The sequence below is a fragment of the Polypterus senegalus genome, chromosome 9 (assembly GCF_016835505.1).
Source record: "Polypterus senegalus isolate Bchr_013 chromosome 9, ASM1683550v1, whole genome shotgun sequence".
Taxonomy (NCBI): Eukaryota; Metazoa; Chordata; class Cladistia; order Polypteriformes; family Polypteridae; genus Polypterus; species Polypterus senegalus.
In genome coordinates this window covers 30,927,838-30,952,411 of record NC_053162.1, presented here as the reverse complement: position 1 = coordinate 30,952,411, position 24,574 = coordinate 30,927,838, and the positions used below count along the sequence as shown (strand labels likewise).

General features: G+C 39.8%; 1 protein-coding gene across 1 annotated transcript; it reads right to left on the bottom strand.

Moving 5' to 3' along the window:
- Window positions 1-744: 744 nt before the first annotated feature.
- Window positions 745-24,574, bottom strand: psmd5 (proteasome 26S subunit, non-ATPase 5). Its single transcript, XM_039762835.1, has 10 exons — window positions 24,329-24,574; window positions 23,189-23,333; window positions 19,308-19,421; window positions 11,358-11,486; window positions 11,128-11,237; window positions 8,443-8,585; window positions 8,150-8,341; window positions 5,676-5,785; window positions 4,876-5,016; window positions 745-1,233 (listed from the first exon to the last, which is right to left on the bottom strand). The coding sequence occupies exons 1-10, from the start codon at window positions 24,499-24,501 to the stop codon at window positions 976-978; spliced, it is 1,515 nt and encodes a 504-aa protein (XP_039618769.1). The 5' UTR covers window positions 24,502-24,574; the 3' UTR covers window positions 745-975.

Sequence of the window (24,574 nt, the reverse complement as noted above, 5' to 3'; positions counted from 1 at the left end):
ATTTGGGCTTCGGTTTTTACACACTGACAGCAACATGTAAATTGAATAATTTCTTTTTCTTCGGTTATATTCTTGAATAAAGGCGCACCTGCTTTTGTTATATCTTTTGTGAAAATGTTTATTTGATATTTGGACTTTAGTCTTCACACATTACACACTGAACTGTGAACATTTCGTCAGTCTCCATTTTAGGTACGTGTTCAACATTTCTTGTCATCCTACCTTTACACAGATTGTTGTAGACACAGAACACGCATGAAATGTATGTGTTCCAAATAACGAGATGTTATTCACCCTATAGAACTCCAGACACCTCACACCCACATAAACAGACTTGACCTCTGTGAATTTCACGTCTGATTTCAGTTGCGTTGGTGGAGGATGGCATACCAGGCTGCCCGCTCCCAGTGCTGATCGACACATTTACAACACAAAGACGCTGATGAGGAGGTGCGAAGGAATTTAAGGTGGCCCTTCACTCTGACTTTTTTCATAGGTTTCAGTTATTCTAGTGTTAACCCATCTAGAGCAGTGAGCAGGCCCCACCATGGGATGGGCCAGTAAGATAGAGGAGGTGCGAAGCTTTTCTGTCACTTTGTGATTCTGACCGGTGAAGTTTATAGTAAGCAGCAGGTATCTACCAGGGTCCCGCTACAGACCAAATGTAACAGATATTAGGAGCAAAAAATTGTCTAATGTCAGTAACTTTTAAATGCTATAAAAATCAACCACCTAATAGCATTGTGCACTCAAATCATTTTTATTGAAAATGATTTTCCATCCTGGGTTTCTAAAAAGTGTAACTTGCACTGCATTTTTGAAATTCAAGTACAATAAACGTTTCCTAGTAGAAAAGTAATAGTAAGACAGGACAGGATTTTGCCACGTGATCTGATAACTTTCTTCTCGTTCCCTCCTATGCAGAGTAGTCAACCAACCTGCTTCGACTGTTTTCAAGTCTGCTCCAGTAAAACGCTATTCAGCACCTTCCACTGCAACAGATGACACGGCTTTGACATAATAGGGTCCTTCCCGCAGGTAAGTCCGGACGCTGAGATACTGCTGATTACCGAATATCTCAGCTGTAGTCTTTGAATTTGCAAGTGCTTTCACCACCTCGTACTTGGCATCTTTGCATTCTTTGGTAGGCCCGACAGAGCGGTCTAGTATAAACTCCACAAATCCAGGTGTATCAATCATCTTTTTTTGGCCCCATGGCTGACTTGCAATTGCCTTTAAAAAAAATAAACACTGCATTAAAGAGACAAATTAACAGTGATTATAAAAACCTAAACATGTTTTTAATAATATACTGTAAGCAAATACTTCAAAGTAAACATTTTTGTTCCCAGAATATCTCCGTCCATTCAGCAGGCCTGCACAGTGGCTAAGGCTGCTGGTTCAGTTTTGGAATCGGCCTCACAATAGACTCTGCACAAGTCATGTGACCTCTCTGTGCTGCACGTATACCAAATCTCATAAAATCGGCTGCAATGCATCCTTGGGTAAGGCGTTACAAATCTAACAGCTTTTAGAAGAAAGACCGTTAAACTGTGTGTCACCTTTGGCAACCCAATAACATTTTCAGATTTAATCTTAAAGCTAAACTCTTTAATGTGTAATGCGTACAGGGTTTCCACAAACCGGGTGGCACGGTGGCGCAGTGGTAGCGCTGCTGCCTCGCAGTTAGGAGACCCAGGTTCGCTTCCCAGGTCCTCCCTACGTGGAGTTTGCATGTTCTCCCCATGTCTGCGTGGGTTTCCTCTGGGCGCTCCGGTTTCCTCCCACAGTCCAAAGACATGGAGGTTAGGTGGGTTGGCGATTCTAAATTGGCCCTAGTGTGTGCTTGGTGTGTGGGTGTGTTTGTGTGTGTCCTGCAGTGGGTTGGCATCCTGCCCGGGATTGGTTCGTGCCCTGTGTTGGCTGGGATTGGCTCCAGCAGACCCCCGTGACCCTGTGTTCGGATTCAGCGGGTTGGAAAATGGATGGATGGATGGTTTCCACAAACCACTTTACCAAAATTCAGTTGTACAAAGAAAGTCACTTAATGCTCTTTTTGTCTTGTGAACCGCAACAAAGATCAATGAACTTTTGTGGGTACAAAGACCAAGCAAGTCCTGGATGATTTTCAGATGTACACCACTTGCACCCGTCAGTCATTCTCACAGTTACACATGGGTGGCTCACATGTCTTCTAGCGATTTCATCACATGTCATGGCTTCAAAGGTGGAAAAAAAAGAATAATTAAGGCCATTCCTTTGAGTGTAAAATGTGATGTACCGCATATACTCGCGGATAAGTCGGGACTTGATTTTACTGTATAATTTCTGGTATTTTATAATGACGGTCGTAGAAGTCAAATGTGGAAAACTCCCGCTATTGGTCCAAGAGATTATGATATGCTAATGCCCACCTGAGAGAGTAATCGCGGAGCACACGGCCTTTTTTTCCCTATGTGGGTGCATCAATGTACTGTATCAACGTGTGCTCCTAACCTCTCACCCTCTCTCTATTGTGCCTACATGACCACACGGTAATACTCAAGCTATTCCAAAGTGACGTGTTTTTTTGTATCTCACACCCTCATACACCTTTATCGTAAGAGCATCCCTTACCTTCGATGGTGCGTTCAATCAGAAGAAAATATGAAGCTGGTTTTAAATGAAATTTTAATCATGAAATTGGTAACTGCGTTGCTGCAACAAAATTCAATGCGTCTGAGAAACTGATGTGAGATTGAAGGAGGCAGGAAGATGTTTAAAAAAAAAAAAAATTAAGTGTCGCATTTTTGAACAGGCGTATAAGTCGGGATCTGATTTTCTGATCGAGTTTTTGGGTTTCAAGACCCAACTTATACGTGAGCATATACGGTAATTAAAGACTACTAATGTAGGCAAGTGTTTAAAAATAATATAAATAAATAAGACATTATGCCAGGTGTCACCTGTCAGTGTCCGCTGTATGTACAATTTATTTGACTGCTGCCATTCCCAGACCTGGGTATGTTTACTCACCAATTTCAATGAATTCTTGTGTTTCTCAAGTGTTGTGTGTGAGTGGAATGCGAGTCTGAATACAAACAGCACTCAATGACGGGGAAAGTCCAGTTTGGGTTTGTTTGATGACTTGTGTTATTACTGATCTGTGTCTGGTTTCATGAATTCTGGTCTTACCTGAGCAAAAAATGGGGGTCAGTTTTGCAACCTGAGAACACTTCAAATCTCCTTCCATTTAAATTGATGGTAATTATGTGCTCGCACTGCAAACATTCGCCTTACAAAAGGAGTTTTCAGGAACGAGTTAACTTTGCAAGGAGGGAGAAGCCTGTATTAGGTTTAAATAAATGAATCATTTCCTTAGTTGTGACTACAGACTGCAGCAATCTGCTGACAAGAAAAGCAGAAGGACATTATTATAGGGGAGGAACAGGATTTTTAAAATACAAAAGAAAACTTTTTTTGCTTTTTCCAGCCACAATTGTGCACCTGGAATCTCACGACAACTCTGCATGATAACTGAAGAAAGCTCTCCCACTAAACAACATTAAAACATACATTTTGTGATAGGAAAGAGCCTCGACTGTGGCAATCTTCCACACAGAGAATAACACAGGCATGGAAATAATGTCTGTGTTATAGAAAGAGGGATACAAAAAAGAATACAGTAAAAAAAAAAGTAGCAAAGCAAAGTTCTGCTGCCACTCTGATCCTTCCTAAAAAGGACTCAAACTCAGTCTACCTGGTGGAAGGTGCGAGTCGCCCACTTGCCCACCTCAAAATCCCACCAACACGATCCTTTGCTTGCCTCTTGTCCCTGTGTCAGATCAAGTTCTGATCTAACCCTCCCACCCATGAGTCTCTGCTTCAAATTCTCCCCTGAACTTTGCACTCAATGTGTGCACTGCCTCAGGTCAACTTCAGATCTCCTGGGTTCACTTCAAGTGAAGCACTTCATTCACTTGCAGCAACAGAGGCTACCTAATTGTGCTACAAAGTCAATGGCCTGAATTGCCTGTAGTGGCCCCTGCACGCCAGACGATTTAGTAGCCCTTAAAAGGGTCTGTATGCCTGCTCAGACTCTAAAAGTAGCACCATGAACCTACTAAGATGGAGATCTGCAGTTCCCTACTGGTTTATCAGCAGAACACCAGCCTCCTGCCAGCCTCGCTGAGCTTGCTCTTGATTTGGCAGTTTTGAACCCTGCTTCCCCACCTGGTGGACTTGCATCGCTATCTTTCTGCTATGACACTTCAACTTACTGCCAGCTACACCAAGCCCCCTCACATTCTCTGCTCTCTCATTCACAACAGAGGGTCAGTGATCACTAGTGCCTTGATGTCACCTACCTTCTAGTGTCCAGAAGAAAACTACAACATGCCTGCTTCCACTCAGGTAACACCTCTCTCTCTTCTTTACTGTTTTTCTTCCAGGGCATAAAGTACATGTGGGGGGGGCTCAATCCATGGCAGCAGTCAGTGCCTTCCCACACTGGCATATGCAGACTACTCCTCTGCCAGGGTAGCTCGCTCTCTGATATCTTGCACTAGACTGTGTCCTGCCCAGTATTATCTTGGTGACAACTTTGTCCTGGCAGCCTCTTGCCAGCTGACCATGCCTTTACAATGTCACATATTGTGTGTAAAGATATATATATATATATATATATATATATATATATATATATATATATATATATATATATATATATAGATAGAGAGAGAGAGAGAGAGAGAGAGAGAATACAAATTCCCAAGCCCATGTAATCCAATTATATACACATATTTATCATGGCAAACGTTCATATATGTGTAATTTTTTTTTCTTTTTCTTTTTTTTTTAAAGAGAATTATATAAAGTCAGAAAATAAGAACTCACAGTAAAGACGCGCAAGGCACTACAATGCAGTTCAGGGAATGGCTGGGCACTAATACTCTTAAAAAGCTCCACTGGCTGGTTTGAAAATGAACAAAACCAAGATTCTGTGAGTCCCAGCAAATCGTCTGTCTGTTGTTCTGCCTAAAAGAGCAATTACAAAATAAATACACCATTAGAAAGACAAACAAAAAAGTGTGAATATACAAAGTCTAAACAATTAATCACCAGGAAGGAAGGAAGAATGAAAGAAGACTTCATGATGTACACTTCATAAGACACATAAAACGCTCCAATCCAAACTGCAAGTGATGTTTTAGCCATCTATCTATCTAAATTAGATTAACTCGGTCTATCACTAAGAGCTGGGCGATGGTGAATGTAAATAATAAATGTCAAATCCAAGTTCAACAGCCTGGCCTGGTATTTTTTCTCTTTAAGTTATATGTACTTTCACTACTGCCAAACAAATCACAGAAATCATAAATGATGAGAGGTGAGTGCATGTCCTGTTAAAAACACAAAACAAACACACGCCACTGAGCACACCCATACACCTCGGCAGGCAGCAATAATGTTTGCTCAATAACAATTGTGTTTAATCCATGCCATTTGATTTCTACTAATAGAACAAAGTTAAAAGCAGGAAAATATATATAATATATAAGGGGGCCCCACAACAGTTGACAGAAGCTTGCATTTTTCAGTCTTTAGTAACCAAATATTGACTTAACAACTACTGTTAATTAGCACTTGGGTTGACTGCGCCTCTTCTTGAAAGACAAAAAAAAAAAAAAACTTACTGGCAAAGTGAGAAGCAAGGAAATTGCTTCCAAGCAGCGGACCCTCATTTCTGTTTGCGAATTCTGAGCAAGTTGAGAAATCCTCTTCAAAAGAGTTTTAAATCTTGAACCTGTCAAATAAAATCAGAAATATGGGGTGCTGCATTCCATAAAACGTGAGCAGACGTGCAGAAGCCTTATGTCCTTTATTAAAAAGTGTTAAAATTTGCATTTTTATTATTAAACGATGGACCACAGGTGTTTCCAGTTCATTTTTATTGACTACATAAAATTCTGTAGGCTTACCGTTCAGCGACAATAAAAGTACAAAAAGAAATAAAATTACCTTAAAATGCATACTTAACTAACACAATATGTACAGAAAAAATTATTTATCAATAATACACATGGCATTTGAAAAAATAAAATGATTCTCATAAGAGTAGTACTGTTACATTTTTTTCTGTAATGTACTTATCTGAAACAAACCTTAATTTAAAAAAAAATGTAGCCGTCACCAACTGGCTGACAGAAAAACGTCTATCTCACACAATGATTAAAGTTAATAAATATATATATTCACTTATAGGTTTAAATCCTTATCCAGTCTTTAATTTACTTATACAGGTTTTGTTATTTGTTTGTTTTCCTTCTTCAGAGTACCAGCTAGACACTGGAAATTCTTGAAATGTAATTATAAATATGGATTACCATTTTAATTATGAAATGCTTGTTTCTCATCAAACCTTATACTTTATGACACACACAAATAAAAAATAAATAGTATAAACCCTTTAAAAAAGCTGCAAATCTGTCAAATGTTCATTAAGATTTTTATCAAGAAGACACAAGGCTAACATGCTTAACAAGTTTACAAGTAAAATTGTCCCATTTTTCTGTTAAGCTAACAAGCCCATTGTTTACTAAGCAGAAATTAAAAATTCTTCTTGACCCTTAAACTGCCACATACTGGCCACCAAGAAAAAGTGAAATTTAAATGGAACACTTTTTTTTTTCATGCAAAGAGTATCACACTTGCTGCAACACTGATCATTTTACACACTTCTAATGAACTGTAAAAACTATACAACTTATATATATATATATATCAACAATCTATTATTATATGTACAAGGTGCAACTGACGCCATTGATAGAATTCAGTAAATCACCAAGCCAATTGTTCTTGAACTGGCTGCACTCAAGCACACAGAGGCCAACACCTAAGGCCCAGGGACAGTGATGCTGATTTGTTTGGTGGCGGCAGTGGTCATGATCTGGCTGCTCAATGAATGTATGGCATGGACTGATCAGCTCCGGAGTGCTGGCAAATTGCACTGGGAACCAACTATAGCCGGTTGCAGCGTTAAATGAATGTGCATCGCCCAATATACTCGGCTCCAGAGTGCTGGCAAACTGCACTGGGAACCGACTATAGTTGGCTCCAGCACTTTAAGGGTTAATCTTTTCTTTTCCTAGTTGAAAATGTGACCTGCTGTAATAAACACAAGTTCACTCGCTGGCCAAACTTAGACAAGCAGTGTCCATTTTAAATAAAAAACAAAATAAAAAGGCCGGATATCATTAATGTAGTTTTTCCTGCCGTTTCTCCAAGTGCACGGGACTGCTCCTCCGATTCCTTTTTCCCTGTTTATTCCTCCGCAAACATTCCAATCCTTTCTCTGGTAAAGTCCACCCTTACTGCTCTATTTGCAGGACGTTCAAAGGAAACAAAGACAAATGCTAGCTCAACTACTGTAACACGTCACAAAAAGGAGGGTTGGGAGCATATGCCAATAGCGCATTGCCACACACACTACAACTAAAATACCATACCAAGCTTAGAAAAACATACTGATCACCAATCGGAGCATCCGTTTATTATAGAGTTGTTCTCTCCCTGAAGACTGTAAGGTGGCTAACAGGCACGTGTCTACAAAAGGCTCAGCTGCTGCTCATTGGTCTTTAAATATTCAAATTGTTTCCAAAAACACCAATGCTAAATTTTGAGTGAGATATACTGTGCACTATGGGTTTTGGGAAAATTGTTTTAATAGCTCGTGTTTAATCATGAGTTGTGTAATATTTATTCCAAAACGTTATACCAATTTGCTATCCGTGTAACACCATACAACAAATCTGAATGTTTCTGCATTGTTTTCTAATTGCTACAATGCACTCCCTGTATTTTAAGCTGTAATTTTGGGTAAAAGTTCACACTGACAGAGTACATCACGACAGGACAGTCTAGAACTGCTGCCTATAGTCTGGAACTCATGAAGTAATTATGTGTATTTTCTATATATAATTTTACACACCAAGAGCCTCAAAAGTATACCTAATGATGAGGTTACCTTAATCAGAAACAGCCTACAGCAGCTCTCAGTCCACAACTTTAAAGTATTTTTGCAGGTCTATGTTAAAAACTATTTTAAGAGCACGTATTCATTTGCTAAGAATGACACCAAGAGATTAATGCAAGGCAATCTGAATACCTGTTTTATGAAGGACTTGTTTTCCTTCAGCATTTGATCCCAGAATTCCTAGTGTGTCCAACGCCACCCCAACTAGTGTTGGATCCTGTCCTTCAACCATTTCAAATACCTTGTTTAGAAATGCAGGGTAACATTCGCAGACCTGCTGGGGGCTGTCCACTACAGCAAGATTTCCAAAAAACTTCACAAGGCCTAGAAATAAACCGTACAATCAAAAATGTGAATGGAGCGCACAGCCACACTTTCATGTCAATGTTTACATCAACTACATACAAGAAATTCAGTATAAATACCTGGTAAGTAGAAGGAGGCAAAAGGGTCCGTTTCAGCACCAATGATCATGTTGGATATTTGGTCAACAACACCCTGACGAGCGAGATACTGTCTCCCATGAAGGCTGTGAGCCAGAGTAGTTACCATCTCAATGGCAGTAGCTCTAAAATCAGAAATGATTAATAACAATGAAAAACAGGGAGTCCCCCTCTCTTAGATTTTCAGTTTACATTATCATACATTAATGTTAAAGGATAAACTCGGTATTTTTCAGGTCAGTTATTTCTTCGCAAACATGGTATATATTTATTTGCTACTCCAAAATGGTGTTCTAAACTAAACTATTTTCTATAAATTTAAAAATACATTTCTTGGTGCCCTGGCATTTTATAATGGAAGCCATGTGGCATGGAGCACCACCGGAAAATAAAAAAAAAACTTACCTAGTATGTTCACTTTGAAGCGGCAAAAGATTCACTATAAGAAAACATGCCTCCCATGCTTGAGACTCAGGTTTGTGGCAACAAGAGAGATCGGGAAAATAACCGTTTTATCGCATATTCCTTGTATTACTTTTCTTTAGTTCTGCATTTTCTGTCTGCTTGTGTGTCAATAGTGAATATGTGGGAGGAGTTCTCACTTAAATCCTTCACCGACAAAAGCCCAATAGACATATGCGCCCCGACAAAACCACAACGGACAAATGAGCGCCGACAAACCTGCTAACTGGTTTTCGACAAATGCGCGTGACAAAATCGCGAGAGAGGCCAAGAGAGTGGGACGCCCTTGCTGCAATTCTTCCTACATTTGCAGGGCGTGATCTTAAGGACTATCTGCGTGCCGTGCTGATGGCATGCCGCGTCTCATAATATTGACTTCTAAAATAAACATTATTATATATGCTTTAAACTAGTAATTCATATTTAATGAAACTTTCGCGATTTTGTCGGGGGGATTTTGTCGGCGCGTTTTAATCGGCGCTATTTTGTCGCCGCGCATGTCTATTACGCAAATGTCAGGTCACACACTTAAATATGGAAATAAATAAACATGATACCAAACATGTGGCAGGAAAAGATTACTGTGATTTGGTCTTTCGAGGGGAACCACACCACGAGTGGGTAAAGGTTACTGTAGAGGAAGAGGTGGCGCACACAGCTGGTCTACTTTAAAATGACAGAATCTCATAATATTGGCTTTTTTGTCCAAAAATGACATATGTAAGCTACGTTGCAAGGTTTGTGTAATTTCAAGACACAGATCAATGCTTGATGACATTCTTGACTTGAAAAATGGATGTATTTGGTAAGTTAAGCTTTCATTTTCTATTGGCACTCTTTGCCCAATGGCTTCCATTACAAAATGCCAGGATAGGTTTCACCTTTCAAATGCATATATACACTATGCTTGTGAAAAATTAAGTTTAACTTGAAAAAGAATGAATGTATCCTTCAAGGCTATCAACAGAGACAATTGTACAACAAAATGCCACCCACCCTGGTGATGCAGTTATAGCAGCAGGCACAACAAGTAATCAAAGGCTCCACTTTACTTGCTTAGGACTTCAGGACTGAGACCACTACAATTGGGTGCAGGAGAGATGCTGTCTCTGCTCCTTACTGGGACCCGTGGGTGCTTGTTCTTATGTAATGGTTGTGGTCTGTGATATGACGTCTATTGGTAATGACTACAGGAAACAGTATTTTAAAAAAACAAGAGCTCAGACGGGAGCTTGCTGTTTGAAAGGAAACCCACTCTCATTAGTCAGAGACAGCTGTTTGGAATTTTAACTGCCACAATTTGCATTACTATGAAAATGTCTGTAAACAATTAAGCCCACAGAAAAGTCAGGCTATTTCTGTGTTAATTAAAAACATACAAATAAATTACTTTCTATCTAATGCATGAAAGATCGCCACATGAGTGTAATGGGGTCTTGAAGGTACCCTGTAGCAATTGTTATATGGATACTAAAGAAATCTGATTTGGGCAAGAGGAGTAACAGATGGGTCTCAAATTAAGTGAAAGTTACATTTCCAATACACCCACCCAATTACAAATGCACTGCAAAACTAACAAAACAACAACATCCTATAAGGAGGAGCACACTCGGGTTCTTCATCAGCAATTAATTAACTTCCTTTGTGTGAATTAAGAGTACTACACAGAAATCACATTCTTAAAATATACATAAACTGTATTAAATAAAGCTCTGTACAAAAGTGACCAAAATCATTTTCATACTAAAAAGATACTTGTGGCATGCATATTCAATATTTTTTAACTGTGATTATTTTCTTAATTTAAAAAAAAAAATAATAAAATTTGAATGCTCTTCCTCTGCAATGATTTGACTGAACTAAATAGGAAACTTTCTTGGGCAAAAAAAAAAAAAATCCCACTCCTTCACTTGCCACATTGGCGACACACCATTTGCTCCCATATTGCCATTTCTTGAAATCTTCCACTTAAGTTCCATTTGAATTTCCTCTCATTCACAATGACAACTCAACACGTCTAGGTACTGCGCAGGGGAACAGAAAGGCATGATGGGAATCACATACTCTGGATCCCTGCTGTACTTTTCACTCTTTTGTTCAGTTTCTCACAAATTACCACTAGTCTTCTACACTGAACGGGGACATCTTTAATGCCAGTATTAATGGGTGTACTCTAATATGAAATTCGATTTATATTTAACTCACCTTACAAGAATATCATCACCTGTCAATTCTCCAATTAGCAGAGCTATAAAACCACTCTTGGCACAATACTCCAAGGACAAAGCAGATACAGAGGCTACCTCGACAATAAGCTAGAAAAAAGAAACCAGAGAACACGAGGTAAAATACCTCAGGATATTAAATGAGCAAATAAGAAGAAATTGAACAGGTAGTGCTGATGTTTAAAGGTGAAAATGAAGAAGCTGTATTACCTCATATCCTCTGTACCTTATGACATCACTTAATGCCATAACATTTTTCAGTTCAGCCAGAAGACTTCTGCTGAAAAGGAATTTCAGTCCAGCCTCAGAATGTGAGAATTTGCAAAGAGCTTTTATTGCCTAAAAGTACAGAAAACAAAACAAAGCCTGGTTCTTTTTTTCTTTACATTTTATTGAATTTATTAAAATCAAATAACATTCCATACAGGCAATTCAAGTTTTACAAAACTAGGTTCAAAACAAATTCCAGTTCTGTCCTTTCCATGGTTTGATGGTAATTGCTTTGATATTATTTTGCCTTCCTACTCAAATCAGCATTCCCAAAGCAAATTCAAGACCCCATCAGCACAGCCGGCGAAGTTTCATTCCCTTATTAGTACAGGAGCGGGCAGCCAAAGGTCCTCATGACAGATAAGATGCCTTGTGACACAAAGGGAGCTTTTAGAGCAACAGACGTGGGACACGAGCTTTAACTTCATAAATGTAGTGCAACTGGCAGTAACACGGAACTTAAATAAATAAGCAACTGGGGAGACACTACATTACATATTTAAAATCACTGGCCCGTAATGTCAAGTTGTTCAACAAATATTCTAAAACACTTTCAATTCTTAAATGTTAAAAATATACCAAAGACTTGATACAATTGCCAGGTGACTAATATGGGCGTAATAATATGGTTAGATGTATTTTTACCACCTTCTACAGGGTTTTTGACACGGTTTTAAACTCAACTTATGTCTTAACTTTAACCTCTAGTTCTTACCCAAAACAGTCATTAATATGCCTACTAAAGACTGTGACAAGTTCTTCTTGAACTTGAGTGTCACAAAACTGTACCATTTCATTTAAAATAGGATTAAACCAGGAAGTGTATATGGCAGCAAACTAACAAAAGGTGGTGTCCACACAACGTGTGGGGGGACAGAATGAACTGGGTGGTATCCTTCAGCAGATGTGGCTGCAGAGTATTAAATGCACTGCTAAAATACAAAAACAGAATCTTGCCTGGAGTTGGTTTGATCTCGTTCCAGATGTGCAAAAAGTTTATTGAACATTATTAACAAAACATGGTTGGGGGGTGGGCGCAATAAAGGAGGTCACAAATAAAATTCTAGAAGTGGCAGTCGTGGGGAAAGGAACTCTGAACTTGTAATAAGCTCTCAGTGAATCAGAAGTGAGCCGATGCCATCAACTGCTCATCCTGATGTACTTGCAGGTGTCACAAGAAGCAGAATGTTTCGTGTTTGGTGTTCTTATAGCATACGTTTATCACAAACAGGTTTGTTTCATATATTACACACAAACACACACACTACCAGTCAAAAGATTGAACACACCCCAAAATTTTCATGTTTTTGATAGAAACGGATCTTTCAAGATTCCATTAACTGAAATTGATTTGAAAATATGGCCAAAATATTACCACCATTTTGTATAGTGTTGGTATAATTCATATTATGTATTTATATTGTTTACTTTTTTTTTTTTTTTATAAATGTTCACTATGATGACTCCAAAAAAGCTCTGCACAAGAATTCCAATGTACTTTGATTGTCAGTTTTATGCACAAATGGCAAATGAAGAAACCTTAACCAATTATTCACATATGGTTGCAAAGCTCGATTTTCAGCAGCCATTCCTTCAATGCCCTAACAGTCAGCTGCCTTAGGTTATCCTTAATTAGTCAGATTTAAATGCTAGCTGGCTATTAGAGAAACCTTTGTAATTGCATTCACACTGTTGGAACCTCTTATTCTGCTCACTTGGGTTGCAAGGTATCAGCATTCCTAAAACTCAAATCTGGATTAAAAGAATAAATCAATGAATCAGCTTCCTCAAGAAACAAGTCAGACTTTTTATTTGACAGAACGAAGGTTATTTCATGTGAAATGTTGCCATGAAACTGAAGATTTCACATACAAAAGGTGTCTATTACTGAATTCCAGATGCACAGAGGATAAGGACCTCATAGTCTGTATGAGAAACAAATGCCCTATAAGTCCTCAGTTGGCTCCTCCTCCTCTTAATTAAATGCCAGTGCCATCTACAACACAGAATAGGTGACTCCAGGGTAGGAACCAAAATATGCTTTCTCATCTGTGGTGTTCTTTCGCTCATTTTAACCTTTTGTTTTTACTTGCCAATTTCAGACAAGGCTTTTCCTTTGAATGGTCTTTTCACTGTTTTGAGGAGCAGACTATCTTTGTTAAAGTAAAGAAGGCCTTAATATACTGTGGGTATTGAGAGCTGTGGCGGGCTGCCAGAACTCTTACCTGGTTGGGACGGCCTGAGTGTGAAAGGACTGGGGAAGAGAGTATTTTCAAGAAAGTTTCTCCCCCGGGCCAACAGAGGGCAGCCCCCATGGTATCCAGCAGGGCTATGGGTCATGAACATGGGAACTCCAACCCTGTTGGAACCCGTGGCCACCTCCAGAGGGAGTATGGACATTTAAGGGCCTTATTTGGCCACACTTCTGCCATATCTGGAAGTGCAGCCGAAAGAAGCTTGTTGGGCACCTGTAGTCCTTCCGCGTGCCTTATAAAAAGGGGCCAGTCCCCACCATTCTTTGGCCAGAGTCAATAAGAAAAGGACAAAGCCTGAGAAGGAGTGGAGGTGGAGGGACTGGCAGCAAGCAAGGGACTGAATTGTGTGTTGTGTTGTGTGTTGATTGGTGCACCGTGCTGTGGGAAGCAGGGTGAAATGCTCCCCAATCTATACTAATAAAAGGCAAAGCCCTCACTCACTCACTCACTCACTCACTGACTCACTGACTCACTGACTCACTGACTCACTGACTCACTCACTCACTGACTGACTCATCACTAATTCTCCAACTTCCCGTGTGGGTGGAAGGCTGAAATTTGGCAGGTTGATTCCTTACAGCTTCCTTACAAAAGTTGGACAGGTTTTATATCGAAATTCTACGCGTAATGGTCATAACTGGAAGCAGTTTTCTCCATTTACTGTAATGGAGATGAGCTTCAACGCCGTGGGGGCGGAGTTTCGTGTGACATCATCACGCCTCCCACGTAATCACGCAGTACATAGAAAACCAGGAAGACCTCAAAAAACCGCTCAAGAAAACATGCATTATATAATTGAGAAGGCAGCGAAACAATAAGAAGCGAGTTCTGCTACTTCGGAAACAAAGCACGATGTAAACCTACACTTTAAATTAAGTTCATAGACAGGCTGCCGCTGGCGTTTGTAATTTAGTGCCTGCCCATATAAGGCCATCCGTCAGCGGCAATCCAATAGCAAACTGCCACGGGTAAATATTCACGGGTGAAGGACTGTGCTTATGGAGAGGAAGATGAGATGGTCAGGGTGGTGTTTGACACAAACTCAGCGAAACTGCCAGAGAAAGTTTTAAGTGCCAGGACTAAGGTAACATTAAATAAAGCTATGGACATAGCACGAGATGGCACCAGCACAGCTGGGAACCTTCGATGCAAGTACACCGAGTGGCTCACGTGAACTGATGCAGTGCACAGATAAAAGCAACAGTTCCAAAGAGCTGAACAAAACCGAATTACACAATTGAAAAGGCAGCAAAAATATGAAGCGCCTGATAAGCATATTCATAAATGCAGCTACTGTGGAAACAAAGCACACGGTGGAAAAAGTCAATGTCCCGCTAAAGGAAGACAGCGTAAAAAAAAAAAACCCGTGCATGCAGTTTGTCACATCACAGATAAAAAGGAAGACGAGCTGTTTATTGATGCAGTAAGGAACTAATCGATGAATGAAACCTCTTATCTTTACAACGATTGACAAACACGGAATGTAACTTGAACACATCGCACAAATACGAGCCTGATTGAAAGAAATAATGATAATCAAATCCTTGATGACAGCAACATTCAATAACACTCACAAAACAATTACTGTATATTGACAATCATGTTACGTTATTTTTAAAATGTTCCCTTTTCTTTTCATAACTTCTACTTCTCCACTGCATACACGGGTATATATATATAAATGTATATCTATAGCCCGATCTACAATACATACTTTAGCATAGACAAGCGGTGGCGCAATTGTAGAGTCTTAGCCTCTAACGCCGCATTCGAGGTTCGATTCCCGAGAGGGATGTACTGACTATGTACGCGCGCTACCGATTCATTTTACCTTCCATCTCCTTGGTTTGGGACGTATGAAAAATATTAGGTTAACGCAGAATCATGTTACGCTATTTTTAAAATTTTCCCTTTCTTAGCACAAGCACAGCTGAGAAGCTTCATGCATGTACTCCATAACGCGTTAAAAAATAACGCATTTAATCACACTTTCAATTCCAAGCAAACGGGAACTTTTGTCAATGCATGATTTCCTGGTACATCCATTACACTGATGCACACATCACAGCTACAAAAATGTTAGAGTCGGAATAAAGCGCGCTCCTACGACTGATCATTTCGACTACCCGAGTAAGCCTTGATAAAAGCATGGTTTTGTGCACACTGAAAAGCAAGCAAAATTAGATGCATTACAGAAAGCGGACTTTGTGGCTCTTACTGGGGATCATTGGACTTCCGTGACCGTTAGTAATTCTAAATACATCTAATTACAAAATGTTCAATGATCACACTGTTTTAGCCTAATGTACAAAATAATTTTGGCTAATGTTACTCAGAGTTTAAAGAGTAAGCTGGTCAAATTACCTTTTATGTTTCTGACTTATTTTTTAAGAAGAAAACTGCACTTTATGGTGAAATTTTGGTTATTATTATTTAAAGACAATACTATTCTGAAAATGTACTTAAAGTACTTAAACTACCACTTTATTTTTAAGTCTGCCCAATTTTAACCAGGGATGATATTTTTGTTTCTGTTTTGAATTCAAATGCAGTTTAAAAGCTTTTTTCAGAAATTAAAACAGCTTCAGTTTACAATATTCATGTCCATGTCTATTATTTGATTCTGTAAGCCCACTAAAACCGCTTTAAATAAAAAAAAAAAAAACATTTGCATTTGGGGCAAATTTACGTGCGATTACATACGATTAATCAAGATTAATTCTTACACAGCCTCTAATTAATTGGATTAATTTTTTTAATCGAGTCCCACCCCTAATATATATATGTAGATATATATATGTAGATTTGTATATATATGTGTATATACAGTATATATGTAGATATGTATATGTTGTATATACAGTATGTATATATGTGTGTGTGTATATATACAGTATGTGTATATATATTATATGTATATATATGTATGTGTGTATATGTATATATATATATATATATATATATATATATATATGCCAGCAACACTCATGACAATTACAAAACAATTACATTGTCAATCATGTTACGTTATTATTAAAATGTTTCCTTTTCTTTTTACTTCTCCGCTGCCAATCGCAGCTATTTTGCTATATATATATATATATATATATATATATATATATATATAAATAGATAGATATGACAACAACACTCATATCAATGACAAAACAATTACATTAACAATCATCTTACGTTATTTTTAAAATGTTTGCTTTTCTTTTCATAACTTCTTTAACACACTACTTCTCCGCTGCGAAGCGCGGGTATTCTGCTAGTTGTAAATAAACGTGTGTAGTGTGGCAAAATCGGTCTCCTGCCTGTCTGTGTCCGGACTGGCTTCAGTGCATAAAACAGCAAATGAAAGAATAGCTACACATTAGAAAAGGCTTGCAAAAATATAATTTTACAATTTCTGCGTTCCACTATGTTAGCAATGTTAAATCAAAAATAATAAAACTTTCTTCTAATCTGCGTTATTCATTATTTCTCAGTTTTACCGCTTTGCACAAACCAATTTGCCACTGTGTATACTCCGCTAAAACTACAGCAAGCTGACCTAAAGTGTGCTGATCTGTTAGACAATTATAACTCGGCACATATGAAGTCTTACAGTCAAGACAGTCGTACACAACTATAAAAGCACCATGAAGCATGTGATGTTTATGAACCACTTGTAAGTTAATATGACGTCTTAACTGTCAAGCAAATAACTGAATACCACAATTACTCCAGTTGAAAGACAAGCCCACACGTTAAAGGAAAGCTCTTGAAGACCCTTCAGATGTTTTACCCTAGCTTGGTAAAAAAACAGACCACAGCAACACCCTACGAACTTCGTGCAGCATTAATATCTGGCAAAAAAATAAAGGTGATGCACAAAGACAATAAGAGGTCACTCTAATCTGCTTCTACCTGTAAGTGTCAGGTTGTTACATTTTGCTATACCTACAAATAGTTTTCTAATTCTACGGGGGAATTTCACGGGTGATTTTACCAAAATGCCATCTGCACATCACGTCCGAGGTCAGTCGGTTGACTTGTTCGGTGAACTTGTGCACTTTGACACTAACTGGGGACGGTCTTGCCTTGATTTTACCCCGAGATTCTTGGAGACCTTTCTGTCAGCTCATTGGCTGAATTTAGTGGGTTGGGCTGGCCAGCTGGCATTGACAGATTGTGGTGTAAAAGTTTTTTTATTCATAGATAATCTGTCAGACAGTGGAAGCTTTGACTGCAGACTGCTTGTAAATGCCTTTAAAACCTCCCCAGAGCCATTGGCATCAGCAATCTTTCTTCTGATGACCTTACAGAGCCCTTCTGATATTGGCATGATGCAGCCACACACCTCAATTGAAGAGACCAAACAGCAGCGGGTGTTCCTAAAATGTACCTACGTCTGGGGCCTCTTGTGTTTTAATCATTTGCGTCCGATTTAATATTAGTGAAATTACAATCAAATATACTTCTTGTTAAAAAAATATAAAAGACAATGTGCTTAAGTTTTCATATCACAGTAATTCAGGGCCAGTAGTAAGTCAAAAGCAAAGCTGAACAGGCTAATGGGGCAACGCCATCCAGAAAACGGACACATGTCTTTACAAGTTGATTGTGTGTGAATTTTCAACTAACTGTTCATTAGTGACAAACTACTTAATATTGTTGAGAACAATGCAGAACAACTTCAGACTAAGCATTCACCGAAACTATGCTTGAGAGTCCATGAATGAAGTAACTGACAACTCGGAACTGCATTTTATTTTGCTGCTATACACTTTAAAGGGATTACTCCTAAACCTGAAATGGGATAATATTTCAGACATCATCCATGTTTCAAAACACCTTCAGAACTGTGATGGACTGGCGCCTTGTCCAAGGTTTTTGTTCCTGCATTGTGCCCTGTGCTAGCTGGGATGGGCTCCATCACCCTTGTGACCCTGTCCAGGGCTCAGTAGGTTAGAAAATGACATGCCTCTATAATACTAATAAGGAGTTTTGCCTTGTGACAAACATTTCCACATTTTGATTACAATTCGTTTTATATTAAAAAATTGTATGGAACCTAAACTACCAAATTATTGAGAGCAGTTTATAACTATTATTTAAAATAAACCTTGACAATTTTCATGAAGTTAATCACAGATCTGATTTCATCTGGTAAAATGAATTTCCTGTAACTTCCCCGATATCGTCCTACGATAATCTCACAGTTAATTAGTTACACAAGACGTGCGGGAGTCCCAGCAGTCACCGGAGGACATTCTGGTCTGGTGTCCCAAGAGGAAAACAAGTGTCACCCCATTCCCAGAAGTGACTTTAAGACTAAGATAGAAGTAACACCAAGGGGAGGTTTAACATCAAATGACCCTTCTACACGCATGAGAGAGTAAGGCAGGTGCCAAGTTTAAAGGTGGGCATGTTGACCTGCAGGGACACCTGGTATAACAGGGCCCAGAGGGACAGCTGGGTTTTCACTGTGTATCTGATCAACAAGAAGCCCATGCGTCACGAAGGGGCAGCAGTACGTGTCACACCCCTGTTTTGTCAAGGAAAACATTTTACATGCACTCCCCACTCATTCATCCATCCACTTGCTAAGCCAACTATTAAAAGGTTAATAAAATATCAGACATCTCACCTCTTTGGAGACAGAGATCTTCTCGGCACCAATACACTGAATGATTTGATTTATTAATTCTTGGCTGTTAACCACTTGTGTCAGACCATCCGAGTTTTCAATGATTCGACCCACCTTGAAAAAATAAGAGTTAAAAAAAAAAAACTCAAAATGGAAAAACAACAATTCCTTCTTTTTTATAAGTGTCCAGAAACAGTTCTGCCACAGATGTGACGAAGATAGACTGCATGTACCAGATGATCTGCTTTAATCTGCCAGAGTCATGAAATGATTACTGTTTAAATGGTATTAAAATATAAAGCTGTGATTTGAAAAAACAGACTTGGTGACCTAACTGGGCATGCATGGCTGCCACAAGAACTGGTGAGGTGGCTGCTAATAAAAGGAAAAGTATGAGTTCTGAGGTGTACAGAGAACAAACGGAAGAGAATATTGCCATGCTGTGTTGAAAAACACATTGAGTACTCTTATCACAAATTCATCAGCATGTGATATGATTGCTAAATAAGCAAAAATAAATAATTAAAAAAATAAATAAAGCAAACAACAATCCCCATAACAGTTCTCAATTAATTAAATATACAACTTTTTTGGGGGGACTTTTGCTGGAGGGAACTTTGTTTCTGCCAGCTGACAGTGAAAATGTAATCGAGCTACAAAGTAAAGACCCCATTAGAAAAGTAAAATGCTATTTTTTTCCACCCACCATTGGACTTAAGCGTTCCGATTTCAACAGAACAGAAACAGAAAATGTTTGAAGCGATGTGCTAACACAGCCACTCCAGCTGGCAGCCTGTAGAATCTGACCAGGTTGCAGGAAGAGATCTGAAAGGTCTGGAAAGCCAATCTGAAATGGCCTATTTGAAGATGTGCATGGGACAGGCCACATCCACCACACAATACACGTGCAAGGAGGGCTGCTTTTTACATACTGGAAATGTATCCATTTGCAAAGGTGAAATGTAGTCAAGAGGGGTGCTGTGTCCTCTAACTGCGTTATATGCCTGCAGTGTTAAACACTCAAAGGGCACAGACATCGTGAAAAACCAGAGGGGGCGCTGTAGAGGATCCTTCCACTGTCCCTCAGCATGATAAGGGAAGGAGGGAAGCCTTTGGTTGTGCACAGAGCTCTCTGCTAGTCAGTGCAGTTTGCAGGTGACCTGGATGCTGCCTGGTCCTTTATAATAAGGAACTCGGATCTACAAATTAAAAAAAAAAAAAAACATTGCTGATCCCAGAAGTAGACACCTGGATGTATCTAAATGTGATCTTCGACTGAGGCTTAAAGGGTTCTTCCAGTCAGCCAAGCACTTCTAGAACATGGAGTCGGGTGGAGAGCAGGCCATAACTTCAACCAGTGTAAGAAAGAGAGGGGTCTGTAAGGTGAAGTCTAAGAGGGTCACATTGAACTCTGTTAGTGAAGCACATGAGGCACCCTGCCAAACAGGCACTGATGAAATCCTTGAGGTAACAAGGCCCAGTGGGGCAGGTTGATTTATTGTTGGTTTATTTGACACTATTTTTTTCCCGTCCAAACAGAAATTGTTTGAAGCGATGTGCTAACACAGCCACTCTAGCTGGCAGCCTGAAGAATCTGACCAGGTTGCACTGCAGTGTCCTGAATGCAGGAAGAGATCTGAAAGGTCCGTAAAGCCAATCTGAAATGGCCTATTTGAAGATGTGCATGGGACAGGCCACATCCACCACACAATACATGTGCAAGGAGGGCTGCTTTTTATATACCAGAAATGTATCCGTTTACATAGGTGAAATGTAGTCAAGAGGGTTGCAGTGTCCCCTAACTGCGTTACATGCCTGCAGTGTTAAACACTCCAAGGGCACAGACATCGTGGAAAACCAGAGGGGGCGCTGTAGAGGATCCTTCCACAGTCCCAAGCATAAGGGAAGGAGGGAAGCCTTTGGTTGTGCACAGAGCTCTCTGCTAGTCAGTGCAGTTTGCAGGTGACCTGGACGCTGCCTGGTCCTTTATAATAAGGAACTCGGATCTACAAATTAAAAAAAAAAAAAACCATTGCTGATCCCAGAAGTAGACACCTGGATGTATCTAAATGTGATCTTCGACTGAGGCTTAAAGGGTTCTTCCAGTCAGCCAAGCACTTCTAGAACATGGAGTCGGGTGGAGAGCAGGCCATAACTTCAACCAGTGTAAGAAAGAGAGGGGTCTGTAAGGTGAAGTCTAAGAGGGTCACAGTGAACTCTGTTAGTGAAGCACATGAGGCACCCTGCCAAACAGGCACTGATGCAATCCTTGAGGTAACAAGGCCCAGTGGAGCGGATTGAGGTTGATTTATTGTTGGTTTATTTGACACTATTTTTTTCTTTTGTTATTCTGTTCTTTTTTTGCTATTATTTTAGTTTATAATGCATATTTATGGAGTACTTTAACATATATGGCTATGTTCCATTCTAGCTTTTGGGGATGATCCCTTATCTTTCACAACAGACAAACAAACACAAAAAGACACACAACTTAACATGATGCTGGGGAGACACAACTAATGGAACATGGCATATGAGGGCCTGTGCCAACCTTACAGTTCACTCTGCTCTGTGCTGCCAATTTCTTCCTTTTTACTTTCATGTATACAAAGTATAGGGAACGTATTGTAATAATCCAAAGATTCGATTTCGAGATTTTGATGAATCGTGACGTTTTAGACCTCCAAGTCTGAAAATAACATTTTTGGAATTGTGTGTGTGCGTGTGTGTGTGTGTATAAACACGATCACTTGAGTACGCTTTCAGTTCGGTCAACCAAATTTTGCATACAAGTCTTACAAAACATAGATTTCTATCAAACTTTGAGATCTTTCCATTAACCGGAAGTGGACCTTTACCTTTTATTCATGCAGCTGCAGAGTCCGATTTACTCAACTTTACTTTTACTCTTGCACCCATAATACTCAACGGAGAACTGAGGAAGGAGAAGCAATAAAAAGATTCTAGGCCAGACACAGCGTCAGACTGCACACACACCAGCAGTTGTATGGATGGATGGATGGATGGATGGATGGATGGATGGATAGATAGATAGATAGATAGATAGATAGATAGATACTTTATTAATCCCAAGGGGAAATTCACATAATCCAGCAGCAGTATACTGATACAAAAAAACAATATTAAATTAAATAGTAATAAAAATGAAAAAAATTAAAATAAAATTAATGTTAGCATTTACTTCCCCGGGTGGAATTGAAGAGTCGCATAGTTTGGGGGAGGAACGATCTCTTTAGTCTGTCAGTGGAGCAGGACGGTGACAGCAGTCTGTCACTGAAGCTACTCTTCTACCTGGAGATGATCCTGTTCAGTGGATGTAGTGGATTCTCCATGATTGACAGGAGTTTGCTTAATGCCCGTCACTCTGCCACAGATGTTAAACTGTCCAACTTTACTCCTACAATAGAGCCTGCCTTCTTAACAAGTTTGTCCAGGCGTGAGGCGTCTTTCATCTTTATGCTGCCACCCCAGCACACCACTGCGTAGAAGAGGGCACTCGCCACAACCGTCTAGTAGAACATCTGCAGCATCTTACTGCAGATGTTGAAAGATGCCAACCTTCTCAGAAATGAGAACACTGGTGGTATCTGTAGTGGGCACGTCACTCAACAAATTTTAAAGCTGGCTCCAGGCATTCGAGGTTACGTCATGATACACTCCACCCAAGCATATAAACAAACATACGCCACCGATGGCAGGTCTCTAAGGGGCCTCTCCCATATGTTACCCAAGTCATTTTACTCCTGGGATTTTGGCTCCATAGTAAATGTGTCACAGTCTGGGAGAGCCATCTGATGCACCTAAACCCACCCTGCACCACTCCCTTCCAGGCACCCATAATTTTCACCCTTAACACTTACTTGACCCATTGCAAGAAGTTTGACGGTGTCATCCTGATGATTTAGGCCTCTCTGCAAAGGTTCAATGAAGTTCTGGGAAAGGTACAACGGGTCAACAGCCTGCAGCAATCGACTAAGGATAGCCACACAAATTTCAACTTGTTCTCTATAAGGAAAAGAAACAAACAAAAAAAAAAAAAAAAAAGATTTTGACATTTACTTATTTGGCTGACGCCTTTATCCAAGGCGACTTACAACATTTATGATACAGTTAGCGGCTTCAGCTGCCTTTCGTGGTCTGTCACACACTCTAAAAGGCTCAGCAACGGCTTTTTTCCCTAAAGAGCTTTGGGGTGAGGACTACAACACCAGTGAACTTCTACCACTGCACTGGTGAAAGTGTCCTGACCAGATGCGCCAGGGACAGGTCAGTGGACCACTCACTGAATAGCACAGGCTGCTGACCATAAGCATACTATGCAGTCTTGTGCAGCCCGTCGGTTTGAGGGCACACTTGTGTGAAGCGGCTTTGCCAGTCAATACCAGCTTAAACAACATAGGCGGGCTTTTTATTCTTGACTGAAGGATCAAAGCCCTTCAAGTTATATAAAAAATAAGTTACCTTTAATTTTAAACACTCCCGTATGTTGTATCCTTGAACTTTTGAAGGTCTTTTTTTATTTCTCATACTACAAACGGGTGCATGACCACAGCTATTATGAATGCCAATTGAGGTGCCAATGCCAGCCCAGCACAGCCTCTCACTAATGTCAGTCCTACCAGAGATCAGACGTGAACGCCAAATGCTGCTCCACCTTTAATAATTCCGCTGGCACAATGTAAATGATCCAAACCAAAAGCTTTACTATTGAACCGGTAAAAAAACAAACAAAAGGAAACTTCTAGTGACGCAAATAACCAAAAGCCTTACATAAAGCCGGCTGTCAGTGCTGATGACAACGCAGAAGATGAGGTGTGACTCAGCAGAAATGTGCTCGGGGGAAAAGGATTAATAAATCCCCACAGCAGGCAAAGTCGTCCTGAGTTAACACTCAAAATTATCGAACACACATTCGTGTCTACTTGACAATGAACATCGAGCGCTTGTATTCCTAATGTATAAATGGAGCGATGCAATAAAACAGAATGGACCACACCCACCTGTTGTTTGCATTTAATTGCGCGAACAAAGGTTCAAGCCTCAATCCTGGCACGGTCTCATTCAGAACTGTCAACGGAGTGGCCAATACTGCTGTTTTTAAATTCCTTAGGGCTTCAATCGGCTCCGAAAGACAAGCAATCTCTGACAGCAGTCTTTCAATGGACGCCGCCATCTTACTACCGTCACCGTGTGGATTGTATCTCTCGCGGGATGTTACATTTGTCTTTCTCTAGACGCAGCCATCT

Excerpts from the sequence above, each read along its gene's own strand:
- psmd5 (XM_039762835.1), bottom strand. The coding sequence starts at position 24,501 with ATGGCGGCGTCCATTGAAAGACTGCTGTCAGAGATTGCTTGTCTTTCG. Across the intron at positions 11,238-11,357 it reads TAAGGTACAGAGGATATGAG|CTTATTGTCGAGGTAGCCTC; the intron begins GTAATACAGCTT and ends TCTTTTTTCTAG. Across the intron at positions 8,586-11,127 it reads GGTGATGATATTCTTGTAAG|AGCTACTGCCATTGAGATGG; the intron begins GTGAGTTAAATA and ends TTCTGATTTTAG.